This window comes from Hylobates moloch, unplaced genomic scaffold (assembly GCF_009828535.3).
Source record: "Hylobates moloch isolate HMO894 unplaced genomic scaffold, HMol_V3 SCAFFOLD_13, whole genome shotgun sequence".
In the NCBI taxonomy this organism is placed as follows: Eukaryota; Metazoa; Chordata; class Mammalia; order Primates; family Hylobatidae; genus Hylobates; species Hylobates moloch.
In genome coordinates this window covers 69,596,738-69,613,711 of record NW_026652288.1, presented here as the reverse complement: position 1 = coordinate 69,613,711, position 16,974 = coordinate 69,596,738, and the positions used below count along the sequence as shown (strand labels likewise).

General features: G+C 40.3%; 1 protein-coding gene across 2 annotated transcripts in view; it reads right to left on the bottom strand.

Moving 5' to 3' along the window:
- Window positions 1-16,974, bottom strand: part of ARHGEF26 (Rho guanine nucleotide exchange factor 26) — a 139,749-nt gene that overhangs the window by 8,868 nt on the left and 113,907 nt on the right. For both annotated transcript variants that reach the window (XM_058427093.1, XM_032173897.2), the window contains exon 12: window positions 6,426-6,635. In XM_058427093.1, the coding sequence (XP_058283076.1) occupies window positions 6,426-6,635 (210 nt within the window). The remainder of the gene's footprint in view (window positions 1-6,425; window positions 6,636-16,974) is intronic.

Here is a 16,974-nt window from a genome sequence, read left to right as displayed (position 1 = left end):
CAACAGGGTGTCAGAGGAAGAAGCCACGCCAAGGTTGATTAAGAAACAACTCAACTAGCTAACAACTCACTGCACTTACCCCTACCTTGATTAAGAAACAACTCAAGCTAGCAGCTCATGCCAAAAATCTAAATATCATCGATTCCTCTCTTCCACTTACTGCCACCTCAACTCATCCAATCCATTGGTTGGTCCTGTTGTTTCTGTTTCCAAAATATAACATCTCTATCTCCTCTTATATATCATGGTCCAAGCCAACATCGGGACTCCCCTTGACTACTCCAACAGGATTAGGGTTAGGGTTCTCATTGTTTGCCCCACTGAAACTTCTGTCCCCAGGGCCCCTGTTGTTCCTGGAACTTCCTGCTATGGCTTATGTGGTTCTAAATCAGTGTTTCTCGAGATATCTCTGGTAGAGAACCAGTCTCCACCCCTTGAATCCACTGCAGACCAAATGTTTTTAGAAATACAATAAAAATAAATTAATTGTTAAAATCATCACAAGTTTTGATGCCTCAGAAATGCCAAACTGCTTCCTACATACCAGGCTGGTAACTACTTGAGGACTGATGGCCCACAGACAGCACTGGGGTAGCTCTGCTCTTAGACAAACTGGCCTTTGTTGCCCATTGACTGCCACCCTCTCCCTGGTTTATTCTGCTCCAGCCACATTCTCCATGTTCAAGCCAAGTTTGAGAACACTAAACTCGTTTCCTTAGAGGTTTTGCACTTGCTGTTCCCTTTGGCTGAAACATTCTGATTGCATTTTCCTAAGGGTTGACTCATCCCTTTCACTCAAGGCTCAAATATCACCTCTTAAGAGAGGTCTTTCTGCACCACCTAAATTAAGAGTACATATCCTCACCACCTCCCAATTAGCACTCACTCCGGATCACATCACCAGCTTTAGGGTCTTCACTGCACTTACCACTACCTGAAATGATCCTTTATTTTTAATTGGATCAAAAAGAAATGCTTTCCCATCATCCTAGCTCATTGCAGAGCATTTGCCCAGGCAGACTGGCCAAAGCTCCCTTCCATCCAAAGTCACCCTTCCTAAGAGCAGGAAGCCCAAGGGGATCGGTTCTTCACTTGGATATAAGCCTAAGAGCAGAGATCTGATCTCTGTATGGTTCACTGCTACATCCCAGCACTGAGAATAACACTTGATGGGAAGTAGGTGCCTGACAAAAATCCACTGAATTAATTAATCCGGAGAAATGAAGGCCACTCTCTTGAGAAGTTCTGTAAAGGAAAGGAAGGATGTAGCAGTAGGCTAGGAGTTTGGAGTCATACAGTGGAGGGTGGGTGAGACAGAAAACATGAGGGGAAAAGTGAACTAACAAGAGTGGCACACACAGCGAGCACTGGGCATTCTCAGGATGAGACTGCAGTGTGCAGTACTGAGAGGTTCCTCAGCAGAGGAAAGGCTTGACATGGGCCCTAAGAGGAGCTATCTGGCCATCCGAGGAGGCCTGAAGAGGGCATTCCAGGAAGTATGAAAAACACAGGCAAAGGAACAAAAAAGGAAGTTTAACAAGGAAAATAATTTTGGGGATGCAATATCTACTTGGCATTTTATAAAATATTCCAACCCATATGATATCCTAAATTTAACATCTAGGTTTCCACAATCTTTTTTCCTTTTTAAAGCCTATGGATTGAGGCCGGGCACAATGGCTCACACCTGTAATCCCGGCACTTTTGGAAGCTGAGGCAGGCAAATCACTTGAGGTCAGGAGTTTTGAGACCAGCCTGGCCAACATGGTGAAATCCCGTCTCTACTAACAATAAAAAAATTAGCCAAGCGTGGTGATAAGCCCCTGTAATCCCAGCTCTTTGGGAGGCTGAGGCAGGAGAATCACTTGAACCCGTGAAGGGGAGGTTGCAGTGAGCTGAGATCGTGCCACTGCACTCCAGCCCCGGCGACAGAGTGAAACTCTGTCTTAATAAAATAAAATAAAAAATAATAAAGTCTTTGGACTTGAAAAATTCTGTATTTTAGTAGTTTCTCACAGTTAATAGCGACTGACTTCCTGGAGTTTTCCTTCCAAATCCAGAACAAGCCAAACTGAGCAGCAGAGTGGGGGTGGAACAGCCTACTGGTTGGCAGCTTCTCCGTAAAAAGATTAAAATTTGTTACTAGAAAGACTGCTAGACTGTCAGGAAGGCCAGATTCTAGTTCCAGCTTTGGCAATAACTCACTTCCTGTATGGCCTTTGTGAGTCTTACTTCACATGGGGGAAGAAAATGAGAGAGTTAGACCATGTATATAATTATAAATATGTGTATATATTTATAATTTGTTATTGATAATATTTTGTTTTATATAATAATTATATATAATTAGGGTCACCATATATTTCATTGTATAAACGAGGACCTTTTGAGAGTCAAAAAGAGTATCATTCATAATTTCACCAGGACAACGGACCTAAACTTGAACCACTGATTCTGGGAAAACCAAGATGTCTGATCACTTCCCTGTATGCTTTCTTCAGCTCAAAATTCTGTCCTCCTCTAGAAACACCCATGGGTCCCTTCATCACGTTTTATAGCTGGCTCAGTGCCTGGCACATCCCAGATGCTCACTGTTTGCCCCATCTCCTTTTGGTGAGCATTTCTGCATTCTTTATGTAATCAAAGCCATTGATTTTTCTTCCACAATTTCACTGTCTTATGAAGTTGAATTGTCCTTGTGCCAAACAGCTGCACCCCCCTACTGCTGATTTTACATGTTGTATATCCTCAGGTGGCCTTTAGTGACAACAGTTTTTCAAAGAAAGTAAAGATTTAGGTGTAAAATTCATTATTTTTCAGGTCAAAGAGTAAGCAGTGAAATTATATACCTGACTGGTCTGAAATTCTTCAATTACTTAAGGCTAGAGTGGTAGTGAAAACCTTGTTTTTTCAACTAGATTGCCAATGAACCATATTAACCAAAAAGACATAAAAGAAAGAAAACCTAAACAATATATACTTATTGATGCATTTCACAAATTTTGGAAGAAAATAACACATTCTATGCATATCAAAACTCTAATTGCTCAAAACTCGGTAGCCCAAAGCTAACCTGCATATTTGCAAACACGGCATGTAACGATTTGCCAGGTTTTTTAATAATCTTTTTTTTTTTTAAGGAAAGTGCGTCTTTAGTTGTTAAATCTATTTTTTCAACACCAATACTATTTTATGTCTTGAAAGCATGTCCATTTATTTACTTCTCAACTATAATTGAGGGTGGGGGCAGGGAGAGCAAAGAGAATGAGAGAGTCACTCCCTCTGTACCCAAGGAGACCTCTGTCCCATGCCCCTTCTGGAATGTCCTCTTGCTATTAATTAAAGAACTACAAATATGAGTCAGACCCATGGGTTTCCAAGTGACATGACTAAATATTCTGAGAACATGTCTGATTGAGGAAACGAACAACCATTCAGTCTTTGGCAAGATTAAAAGGCAAAAGGATGGAACAAATGCTACACAATGTCCCAGGAAAGGATCTAGCCTTGGCGTGAAATAAGCTGGACATGTCAGTTCACCTCCTACTCTCTTGGAATCATCTCAGAAATGAGTGGTGGAGATTACATAAATTATGAATGAGACAGTCAGGAAAATCTCTGTTGAGATGTTGGCAAGGCCTGAATAAAGAACAAACAATCCTTGTAAGCCAAAGAAAAGGAAAACACAAGGCAAAACCAGCAACACTTTCACCATTACTAACTATATGGGGAAAGGGAAGTCTCTAGTTTCTGAGAATTCTCTAGAATACTGGAAAAGTACTAATTTCCAAAGTGTTTAAGTCATTCTCATCCTTAAAGTCCTATAAAATCCAAAGCACAGGCATACTAAAAATTCTGTTTTGAGGAGAAGTTTCCCCACACAAAGGAAGTCTAGTTTGTCCTCACTGGCGAAGGGGTTTAAACCACTTTTGGAGTTCAAGTAATGCCTCCCCTTGGCCCTGGTCTTGGGTGTGTCGCTTGCTGGTCACCTCACAGATCAGCAAGCACACGCCCATCCAAGCTCACCTCCCCAGAGCCGCAAACACAGAGGGGCATGCTTGGAATGCCGTCAGTGCTTTTCAGTACCTTTAGAGGAAGAACTCTGGGACCTCACAGAAAGGCATTTGTTTGTTTTGTAAACAAACACATGAAGATGAAGCTCCCTTTTTTTTTTTTTTTTTGATGGCTGCTGACTAATTCTGGTGATGGTTGCTGAAGGTTTGGGTGGCTGTGGCCGTTTCTTAAATTAAGACCACAATGTAATTTGCTGCATCAACTGACTCTTTCATTCATGAAAGATTTCTGTATAGCATGCAATGCTGTTTGATAGTATTTTATCCTCTGCAGAACTTCTTGCAAAATTGGAATCAATCCTCTCAAACTTTGCCGCTGCTTTATCAGTTCAGTTTACGGAATATTCTAAATCCTTTGTTGTCATTTCCACAATGCTCACAGCAACTTCACTTTCTTTGCTCATCCTGAAGAAGCAACTCCTCTTTTGTTCATTTTATTATGAGATTGCAGCAATTCAGTTGCATCTTCAGTCTCCATTTCTAAATCTAATTCTCTCACTTTTCCATTGCATCTGCAGTTGCTTCCTCCGATGAAGTCTTGAACCCCTCAAAGTCATCCATGAGACTTGGAATCAACTTTTCCCAACTCCTGTTCATGTTGATATGTTGATCTCCTCCCATGAAATTATGAATGTTTTAATGACATCTACGATGGTGAATCTTTTCCAGAAGTCTTTTAATTTACTTTGCCCAGATCCATCAGAGGAATCACTGTCTATGGTAGCTGCAGCCTTATGAAATATATTTCTTTTTTCATTACCTTGGTGAACTCTCCAGTTCATTTGGAATATGCTATAGCTTTCACCAACCTGTCCTTGTTTTTCTCCAGCCTGTGAAATGTTACTTCTAGTGCCAAAAGATATGAAATAATTTGACATTTTATGTGGATGCCTTGTAATTTTCACATTTTTCTTATGTCTCTTGACAAAGATTCTTTGCTTGGCCAAACTTTAGTTAGATTTCTGTATCTTCTCCTAGGCTCATCTGTACAGTTCTTCATAAAATCCAGTTTTAGCAAAGAACCCTACTAAGTCAATTTGTCAAGAATATCCCCTACCCCATCCTCAGTTTCTGGTAAGATTCATTATTCTCTATCATCCCAGAGGTTATGATGTCTAATTACCCTGGCCTGTCTTCAGCAAGAATCCTGTTTGGTTAGTTTAGCCAGAATCACCCTTATCTCTGATATTTCCTCTTAGTAAGTTTCCATCCACTGACCTCCATCCTGCTCCATGGCTATAAATTCCCACTTGCCCATGCTGTGTTCGAAGTTGAGCCCAATCTCTCTCCCCTACTGGAGACCTTGTTGCAATGGTCCTTACACCTATTAAAATGATCTTGAATAAAGCCTGCTAAGCTTACTGTGCTTTAGCAAGTGCCCTTGAATAATTTTTCTTAAATATTCTCTTTAATCATCTAGGAACACTGTTAAAATCAGTCTTAAGGTGAAGATACCTCTTTGGGATCACTTTCTCTAAGATCTTGCTACAGTTTTAGGGTTGTTATTCATCAGCTGCTGATCCATTTTAACCACACCATTTAGGAACCTTGGCAAACATGGAGTGGGAGGCAGGAATCTGAGAGGACAAAGAATTAGGGAACTTCTCCTTTCCCTCCACTGTTCCACTCTCTGACCCAATACAGTATCTGCCCATGATGATTATTGCAAGAGGAAGTTTCCAGTTTCTAAACAAATACATTGGTCAGTTATCTTTAAGCGAACCAAAAAATCACTAAGGTGGACTTGAAAGTTAACCCTCACTGCCACTCATCCAATGTGAGAACTAACTGCACACTAACTGCTGGCGAAACTGCAGGCACAAACAGGATGCCTGTTTTGGTCTTGCATAAACTCTGGATTAGAAAGAGGATTTATCAGTGTATTTCCGTAAACTGGGTAGCTCTTTTGACAGAAATCATTAGGCTTTCTGCTCTCTGGTTGAAGGTAGGTGACTGAGAAACGACCTCAATTCCATTACCTAAGAAGGCTTATGGCCTAGACTCAAAATACCAGTTGAGTCATATTCCCTAAGGAAAGTGTATCATATTTTTGTCAATGAAAAAAGTAAAATGATTTTTAAACCACTCTATAAAAATAAAAACATCACCTAAAGCACACTGCATCTATCAGGACTTATAGGGACAAAAACAACAACATCCATCTCCTGTAAGAAGATTACAATGAAAAGAACAACATCTGTAAAAGTCACCCAGTCATAGTGCTTAGCGAACAGTAGGTGCTCAACAAAAACATGAACAGTAGCTGCTGTTTTTAGGGAGTCTGTAAACCAAAGGAAATCAGGTCAGGGAGATACTATCGGCTATTCCGATCCTTTCCCCACATATACTTACTGCGTCTCAGCTCCTAGTAGCATCTCCACTTTCTCATTCGCATGGTTACTAAGGACCGTCAGAGTAAAGAGGTGACTGGCAGAGCTCTGTCTTGAATAGAGCATTGTGGAGCTGTTCTTCCCTGGAGAAGAATTAAGCTCTTCATTGTCACAAGATTCCACCAATAGCTGATCTCTTAAGGAATAATCATTGACGTTATAACTTTCTTCACTAGAAAGGAAAGGGAAAAGAACGTGTCAATTATTCAGCAGATAAGACTGTGACATTGTCAGTTTTCAAGGCACATTTTGGTGGAAACAGCAAGGAGTGGGCAGGAAGGAGAGGGAGAGAATGACTTATTTTAAACTATGAATTGGAATTTGAATTCTATCTACTGATTATGAATCAATGTAACCCCCTCCAATTAAACCTAATTACTATTTTTATGTATGTAACACACTAAATTGCATCTCAGGTATTGACATCATCCTGGAACTGTTATATAATAAGTGATCCTTGCTTCCTTACAGGCATCTTGGTAATGCTCCAGCAGGTATACTTCCCCAGCTTCCACATCTCTATTCGCAGAATGAAGGAGGAGCCTACTACTCATGCTCTGGGTAACAAGACCTCACCTCCCAAACCCCCCCATCTCCAAATGACCATGCATTGGAGAGAAGAGCCCCAGAGGTCTGCTTGCTTCTGGCAAGACACCCAACCCATCCTTGTGTCCCACACTCAGAGCCTCACCACCTGTTTCAGAAACCACCAGGACTAATCTCATTATGCCCTCTATTCCTGCTTAGGCTCAGGACCCCCAATATCCTTCTTTGTCCTGCACTCCCATTCCCATCGCACTGTGAACATGCCCAATCTGGCCCCACTTCTTTCCACTTCTCAGCTGGTTCCTGAATCCCTTCCACTGTACCCTCTGGGAATGCAATTCCCTCATTTAAGGAATCTAGTAAAGTCTTTAAACACTTGGCCTCGTCTCTGAACCCTCCCTTCACATTCTTGCCTTTAAAGAAACCTGGCTCTCCCTAGAGAACAAGGCATCTCCTGAGAGCTCTCTGCCTGCTTGCTTTTTATTCTTGCTTCTATACAGTGATCACTTCCTCCTCCTGAAACATCATCAGCTTTGAAGCTCATGCCATCAGTCTCTAACTCATAACCACAGTCATCTATAGACCCCTGGATCGTTTCCAATCCTCTCCCTTGAGTTTTATTGCTGGCTCTCTGTCTCTCTCCAACAATACTTCTTCATACACACACACACACTCACTCTCTCTCTCTCTCGGTCATTTGCATCAAGTCCCCAACACTACTTCTTTCTTGAACTCTCCTGTAAAGGATCTTTCCATTACCCTGTACCCTCAATTCCCCAACTTTACTCTCCGATGATCTTGTTTTCTGCCCTACTTCATCCACAAATCCATGGTTATACCTTAGTCCCTGTCATTACCATCAACTACAACCTCTCTGTAATCCCAGTGTCAAACATACCACTCTCTAACCAGCACGGCCTTTCTTTCCAACTCACCTCCTCTAATCCTCAACACCAACCATTATTTAACTCACCAGTTCTTACAACCCATTGACTCTACAACCTTCCCCCCACCCCCTCCCTTAATTCCCTTGTGTCCTCTTGTTCATGCATATTAAATTAGCTAGCTTGGATTTCTTGGTACCTAATTAAATCACATCTTGCATACATGTTCATCTCCTTGATTGTACTTGCCTGGCAAATCCCAAACCTGGTTACATACAGCTTTTCCTCTATTCTGCACCCGCACCCTTGCGAGTGAACATGAGAGTACTCAATAACTGTCACATAAGTGGATGAATATGCAGTAAATTCTAATGTACGCTAGGAATATTGAATAATTACCTCATTTAATAATAAATGCAAATGAATGAGGTCAGGGGAGCTTAGAGAAAAGAAAACTCCTTGTGCCTAGTCCAGTACACTAGGAGGAATTTCAGAACAGGCCACTTTGCTCAAGATTTCCTGGAATTTATTTTCCTCAGAATGGACATCTACCTGTCAACCACTCCCTTGTCATGCTCCTTGAAAAACATTATAATCTTTTCTAAAATTTAGTTTGATAGATTCTGGCCTCAAAAAACAGCAAATGCAGTTATCTATAAAAGCAAAATATTGCCTTCTGATCAAGCCTAATTGTTCCTAGGGTAGTAATCTGTATTAATTAAAAGATTGTGTGGCACGATTATCTCCAAAGTTCTCCTGAGACTGCCTACAGACCAGCACACCCACACCTGGATATGTCAAATATTTCTCACATCCAAAATGAGACTTATCAAAGTAGACATGATGTTTATAAAAAGAGGAAGGTGAATAATACGCTTTACAAACAAATACGGTCATTTTTTAAAAGACTACGTTTACTAGAAACAAAGCAGTCAATTTTTAGCAGCATAGAACAAGTTTATTATGTTGTATAGATACTATATCAGACATGCATTTAACAGCCTAGAACTCAGGATAAAAAACAAAACCAGGATAAAACAGCAAACATAACAAAGCTCAACAACAGCAGCATCAAAAACAAGAGAAAAAGAGGATGAACTGAGGCTTCCTTGTTAGTATTTTCTCTCTGCCCCTTCTGATTACTCTTTTGGTCCAATTTACAAGTTAAAAAACCTGTTAGTCAAAGGCACCTGTTTCTGCTTAAAAACAATTCTGCTTCAGAAGGAGAAATGGAAGCAACCTAATATTGTGAACGTGGGGTACGGCCCTAAACAATGACATGTGCGTAGGTATCGTAGGTATTTCCAAAGAAATAAAAGTCAAAGAAATGAATATGCTATAAAGTCATCATTTGAGATGACTCAAATTCCAAAATAAAATAAAGTGGTTTCACCTATCAAGTCATCCCAATAGAATTCAAGACCAAGGGTTCACAGAAAATGAATATAAGCTAATATGAATAAACTAGTTGTGTGTGTGTGTGTGTGTGTGTGTGTGTGTGTGTGTGTGTGACGGAGTCTCGCTCTGTCGCCCAGGCTGGAGTCCAGTGGTGCACTCTCGGCTCACTGCAACCTCCGCCTCCCAGGTTTAAGTGATTCTCCTGCCTCAGCCTCCCGTGTAGCTGGGATTACAGGCATGCACCACCATGCCTGGTTAATTTTTCTATTTTTAGTAGAGACAGGGTTTCACCATGTTGGCCATGCTGGTCTGGAACTCCTGACCACAAGTAATCGGCCTCCCAAAGTGCTGGGATTACAGGCCTGATCCACTGCACCCAGCCAGCTTCTTTTTCAATTTTCAGAGTCATAAATGCTTTAAATTTTTGTCTTTGGGGGATAAAGACAGAAGTAGATACTTTTTAAAAATGTTTATTAATTTTCTCTTAAGCAATGACAACTACAATGCCACTGATTAAGACCCAGGGTGGCTGCTGGGCTCAGTTTATGCCTGTAGTCCTCTCAAATGTCCAGTTTGAATGATAAACTGTGGCTGCCCTAATCATAGCTATATGATTTCACCTCAAGTATTTATTTCCACACATCTGCATAGGTGTGTCACTGAACATGCCTGAACAAGGAACTTGGCCCACTGGACTTCTCAGTCCAAAATAAAATGCAAGAAACATGTTGGCCTTTTTGTTTTTAAAGTGGTTTACTATCACCCAATATCCAATATCATTATTTCGTCTAGGCCAGTACACTTCTGCATTATGTAATAAATAATGTAGGTGTTTACACCTTCCTTACTGCTCTTTTAGGGAATCTACTATAAAAAGAAACGATTCCATTTAATAGTAGTGAAGTAAATAGGTTATTTATCCTTGCTGGCTACCTAATTCAAACCCAGTGGGACAAAAACTGAAAGAAAAAAAAGAACTGAAAAAAAAAAGAACAGAAACTGAAAAGCAGCTCCCTCTCGCTTGCTAGCTCTTGAGTGTTCTCACACATGCACATACACATTCACACACTTAATCCCATGAAGGTTTGAATGAATACTGAAATACTGAATGAAATTCATTCTCTTCCTGTCAGCCAGCACCTACTATCTTTCTTCTTAATAGAGAGTAACTGTTAAAACATGTGCTTCAGTAGAAAGAGGAGCGGAAACTCTATAGCCAGGTGCAGCTGTTTAAAGCCCGTTTCCCATCTCTACTTACCCCATGTCCAATACGTACGGAGCAGGCTAAACAGGGTTGGGAAAGAAACCCCCTTCCAGAGGGAAGCTGATGCTAATCAGACTTCCCCATGTTTGTCTCTATCGTTTAACAAACATATGGTTTACATAGTCTCTGAAACAATTTGGAACATGTAATGAGGAAGTTAAAGTGCTCAGAAAAGGGCAAATGGAAAAACCATCTTTCCTTGCATGGAGAAGTTTATATGGAGACTTCCTTTGATTGTCTTACATGTGCTCCAAGTTTACCAGCTGCTCATCAAGGCGTCTGCTTTGTGCAAACAGCAGCTCCTATCAGGTGCTTCAACTGAATCAAATCTATGTAAGTCTGTTGCTTGGAGTGTAAACAGTGATGGGTTCCTCTGTTGAAATCCACTTAAGGTCCTAGTAACCTTTGTTGAGATTTCTTTCTTTTCTTGTTTTTAACAAAATAAAGAACTACTAGTAGAGAACGGGATATGATGGTAAACACATAATCTAATTGTTTTTTTTCTCTGGAAGGCATTCTTTGTTAAGCAGGTCAGTGTTTGATTCTACTATATGCAACATAACATCAAAGGCAGAAAAATGATATACCTTATTGTGAACAGTGGCTTTCTTAAGATTATTACAAAGCCCTTGAAATTTCTGTCCCATAATTTCTACAAAGATTAGACTTTTCATTCTGAGCATATATTCATTACTTTGAAATCAGGAAGACATTTAAAAATTTGCATACAACTTGCATACATTTTTAAAATACCAAAGCTACATATATGTATCTACAGTAGTTAGCACAGAAATAAGAGACGCCAACTTCAACAGAGTAGGTACTCTGGGGAAGAGGAGGAAAAAGGGCTGAGGGTGGAAGGACTTTGGGTAATCTGAAGTGTTTTATATTTTTTTTTTGTTTAAAAAGGAGGGATCTGACACTAATATGGCAAAAAGTATCTGTTAAGCACGGATGATAGGTATGTTCATGTTTGATAATTTTCTGCAAGGTTGAACCATTTTACAATAAAAGTAAAAAAACAAGAATTTAATCAAAAATACATAGATGTGACGGCTATCATCACTCTAGGTGTCTGTGGCTGCTTAAGGATGCAACTGAAGTGACTACCTGATAATGGAATGTCTTTTCTGCCCTCTAACAACTCTTTGCAGATGACATCATTGACTGAAAATATACTACCAAGTGAGAGTGAATTCAGTAAAGCAACTAGGTGTTAAAAAAATGGCTTTTGTATATATGAATAACACCCAGTTAGAATATAAAATGAAGATGTCACTTTATGATAGCCACAAAACACATAATATGGATTAAACTTCTATATGTAGATAACCTTAAACAAGGTTTCTTCTTTATGTAGATAACCTTAAACAACTTTAGAAGAAGGCCCAAATTAATGAATAGAAAAGCTTGATATCAAGATACCAATTCTTCCTAAATTAATATATAATTTAAACACAACCCAGTGAAAACACAAGCAAGGGTTGTTTGACAGATGGCAGGGAGTAGAAACAGTTCAGTTGATTGTAAAACATGGAAAAAAAAAACATGCAGAAATAGCCAGAAAGGTTGTGGAAAAAAAAACAATAAACTAGCCTTATGATGTATTAAAACATACTGTAGGGAGGCCAAGGTGGGCGGATCACGAGGTCAGGAGATCGAGACCATCCTGGCTAACACAGTGAAACCCCGTCTCTAAAAATACAAAAAATGAGCTAGGCACGGTGGTGAGCGCCTGTAGTCCCAGCTACTCAGGAGGCTGAGGCAGAAGAATAGCGTGAACCTGAGAGGTGGAGCTTGCAGTGAGCAGAGATCGCACCACTGCACTCCAGCCTGGGTGACAGAGTGAGACTCCGTTTCAAAAAAAATAAAAATAAAAATAAAAAATAAAAAAAATAAAAAAATAAACGTACTGTAAAGCTGCAGAAATTCAAAGACTGGGACAAGGGCATGAGTTGGCTGATGAATTATGAAGCAGAATAGTGGGTTCACGATAGTGGGTTCACGAGTTGACACAGACACTTCTGGGGATATAGAGGTGACATTTCAAATCTCTAAAAAAATTAATGGGTTAATCAATAAATAACATTGGGACATTTGGGGAAACATATCAAATATGTTTTTAAAATGTGGATCCCAATCTCACTCCTTAAACCAGGATTTTTCCTTGGACCCAAGCTCTGGGTACATAAGAGTTGTGAAGAAAAAGTAAGTGACAAGACAGGTCTTTCTGCTGGATACAGACCTTTAAGGGCCTGCCTCGTGGTCAGAGAGGTGCTGTTAAACATGTACATACCTTAGGGCGAGTTCTCATCTTAACCCTTATTAGCAAGCATTTTAGATACTTAATACGGATGAACAGGAATGGAAGATAGGCTAGCTTACCAAGATGCACCCAGGATAGTGAAAGGAAGGATGGTGATGGGGAGGCAAGGGAAAGGGTTAGACTGCACAAGCCACCTTTCCCACAAGCCACATCTCTCAGCCCCAGCTGTAGGTATAACTCTCACGTACCCGCTTACATTGTTTTAGAACTCTCTTTTATGGCCCAAATCCGACAGATAGAAACCCAAGCAGCACTTCCAATTCTTCCTTTTGTAAAAAGGTTTAATTTAAAAGAAAAGATGCTATTGAGATTTATCACAACATTGATATTCATATGATTTTGGCATACATTCCTAAGATAGTGACATTTATTTTTTACCTATTCAGTAGTTTCCTTTCCATAGGCTTTAGAACATTCACACAGCTTTTCCGTCCCGAAAAAAATATTTACTAGAATGTGCTGGTGCCACAACAAATGTTTCCTGAGTTAGCAGCTGCCTGCGTTTTTTCAGACCCTTGTGCTTACAGGCCAGTGAAATGGCTTCCGAAGGGCCACCATGGCCCATCACCCCACCAAATTAAACACCTGGATTTCACCATTATTTCTCTTTGCATGTATACAGAATCTAGTGACACTGAGCAACTGTGAACCCTGAAACTCTATCTTCTAATGCCTTTTGTGACATTTCTAAATCATTCTTCTTTGGGGACACTCTCCAAGATCCTCTTCTAGACTGTCGTGCATTAAATCCCTCTGAGGAATTTAATGGCTCTGACATTCCCCCCAGTAGCACTGATACGCAGGAGTTAATGGGGCTTATGAGATCAAAGGAAATTCTTCCTACTTTCCTCGAATATATGTATGAGAAAAAGTGTTCTGTAAATTTCAACTTGTTTCCCTTCTCCTTCTAAAAAACATGATTCCTAAACTGTCACACTTGATCGTGTGCTCAAATGGAATAGAAACACTCCAGTCAAACTTTGCTGGGATGAAGGACATTGAATTTATGCTAAAATTTATTTTAAGTCAAGGAGTTAAAAATTTTTTTCACTTGACTGAGGTTGATTTCCATTTCAAAGCTTGGTTTTAGAATTATACTACTAACATGTTTTTAGTGGAATAATATACAATTTTAAAGGAATGAAGTACGGCACAGCAGGTAAGAGTAGAGCCATAATTTGGAATGTCTGGTAAGAAACCCAATTCTAGGCTGGGCGCGGTGGCTCACACCTGTAATCCCAGCACTTTGGGAGGCCAAGGCAGGTGGATCACGAGGTTAGGAGATCCAGACCATCCTGGCTAACATGGTAAAACCCCATCTTTACTAAAAATAGAAAAAAAAAATTAGCCAGACGTGGTGGCAAGCACCTGTAGTCCCAGCTACTCGGGAGGCTGAGGCAGGAGAATCGCTTGAACCCAGGAGGTGGAGGTGCAGTGAGCTGAGATCATGCCACTGCACTCCAGCCTGGGCGACTCCGTCTCAGAAAAAAAAAAAAAAAAAAAGAAAAAGAAAGAAAGAAACCCACTCACTCACTGGCTTTGTGAACCAAAGCAAGTTACTGATCCCCTCTGTGCTTCAGTTTTCTCATCTGTAAAGTGGGAATAACAATACCAACTTGACTGGATTGTTGAGAGGATTAAATGAGATAATACATTTATTACCTCATTGTGTGTAAGGCACTTACAATCATGCCTGACTTACAGTAAATGTCAGCTATTTTCTTTATTTTCCTAACAGAACACCATCCATTTAAATTGCCTGACATTTTGTTAAAAGCCTGATAATTATATGTTTTGCAAATGCACAAGTGGACCAAGCATAATTAGAGCTAAATACCCATGTCAAGAAATCCACAATTTGGCAAGTGCTCAGACCAGCAAAACAAGGCACAATATTTATCCAGAAACTGATTTCAAATAGGCTTACTTGCTCAGTTCCTCAAGATAATTCTGAAGTCTAACAAACATGCCACATACATCCTATTTCACTGTTAATAATATAACAAATAGTGGAGATGAGGTTCCCCATTCATCAGTATGATAAGGATCTGTTGTGATTCACTGCCACCAAAAAAGATGGCCAGTGACCCAGAAAAGGGCCAGGAAGCCCCATCCCTGTCACCAGGGGTCACCAGATGCCACAGCCCAGCACTTCTTGTGGCTGCTCATGGGATGCTCTGAACCCACAGTCCTTGAAAAAGATGAGATGGACAGTTGTGAGAGGCTGTCACCACCTTTCTGAAGCTCTCTCCCTGGGATAAGCTGAACTAAGCAAGTCCTGAAGAGCAGGCACAGCTTCTTAAGTGGGTAACAAGGTTATCCAAATTACACAGCAACCCCACACTCCAATTCAGGAGTACCACACCACTGACTATGTCAAGAAAAAGGAAAAATATACTATTTATTTCACATTTTTCAGCAACAATGTTATAGTGTCTCCTAATCATTGAGGAATAGTGCAAAAAAAAAAAAAAAAAAAAAAAAAACTGCTACCACAACGTGTACACATGATTTACAGCAATTTATAAAAGAAAAATTGACCAATAGTTTTTCCTCACTCACTTGCCGCCTGACATGGGTTTCATGAGGAGGGAAAGGCATAGAGTTAAAGGCATTTATTCCAAAACTGCTCGTGTTCTGGAGGCCATAAATTCAGGTCTGGTCCTAGAGCGTGCCGTACCTTCAGCTATGTGGCAATTACGTAAAGGTTTAAAATCATTTTTTTTTTTTTTTTTTTTGAGACGGAGTCTTGCTCTTTCACCCAGGCCGGAGTGCAGTGGCGCTATCTCGGCTCACTGCAAGCTCCACCTCCCGGGTTCACGCCATTCTCCTGCCTCAGCCTCCCAAGTAGCTGGGACTACAGGTGCCCGCCACCACGTCCGGCTAATTTTTTGTATTTTTAGTAGAGACGGGGTTTCACTGTGTTAGCCAGGATTGTCTCGATCTCCTGACCTCGTGATCCACCCGCCTCGGCCTCCCAAAGTGCTGGGATTACAGGCGTGAGCCACCGCACCTGGCCCTAAAATCATTTTTTAAAAACAATAAAATATTCTAGAAGCAGAAGGGCAATAATTTGATTTATGGCAAAATCTTTAGAGAGAGAAACACAATACCAAAAATAATCTTGATGATAGCATGTATCAGTTACTTAGCAGGACTATTCATATTCACCGTAGTAAGAGCTTTATGTGCATTATCTCATTTAATTCTCACAGAAACTCCGTAATGAAGATGATGTTATTACCCCCATATTACAGATAGAACTCTGAGGCTCTGAGAGACGAGAAGTAATTTGCCCAGGATTTGAGCTCAGTTTTCTGACCCCAGGCATCGATATTGTGCTTCTCAGTAGTTTAACAGCAATGACAACTCTCCTTACAGATGCAGAGGAAACAATACCTCATAACATCAGAGGAATCAAGGATGCATATGACAGCGGAAGAAAAAAAGGAGCAAAAAGGAAACAGGGCTCCCATTTCTTTTCCACCCAATCTTGCCATCTTGAATTTAGAACTCAATTCCAAACTGGTCAGAAACAACCAAGCTTCATGTGTTCCAGGAATAAAGGAGCTTGCAATCATTTTTACTGCCCCTTCCTTTAGCCAAGATACTCTTAATTTCCCTAGGAACGACTTTATTCTGCAGATGAAGACAGGTATCGGGTGATTTCCAGCTTTCTCTAATAGGAAAGAGCATTCTCATGGAAAAAGCAAATATGGAACCAAACCAGGCCATGAACCTTTCAAGGGAGCCTGCACAGCTTTAAGCCACTGGGTGTTCAAACTATTTGGGAAAATCCAAATTTGAACTTAAGTCCTTGACCTTATGATAATGACCTAGTAGTTTGCTGTTACAGAAAATTTTATAAAACCTGAAAAATAGTTAAAAATTTTGAAAACCTTTTTATAAAACCTAGAAAGTTGTAACCAAGGCTCAAGCTATGTCAATATACACAGTATTTATGGAACCAGAAATCAGGAAGTAGAAATCTCCTGTCTTAAATGTCTGCAGGAAGGAAATGTTATCAAAGGGAAACTCTTCCCCAGACTCTGATGCTAGATTAGCTAATGGCAGAGGAAAACTGACAAATATG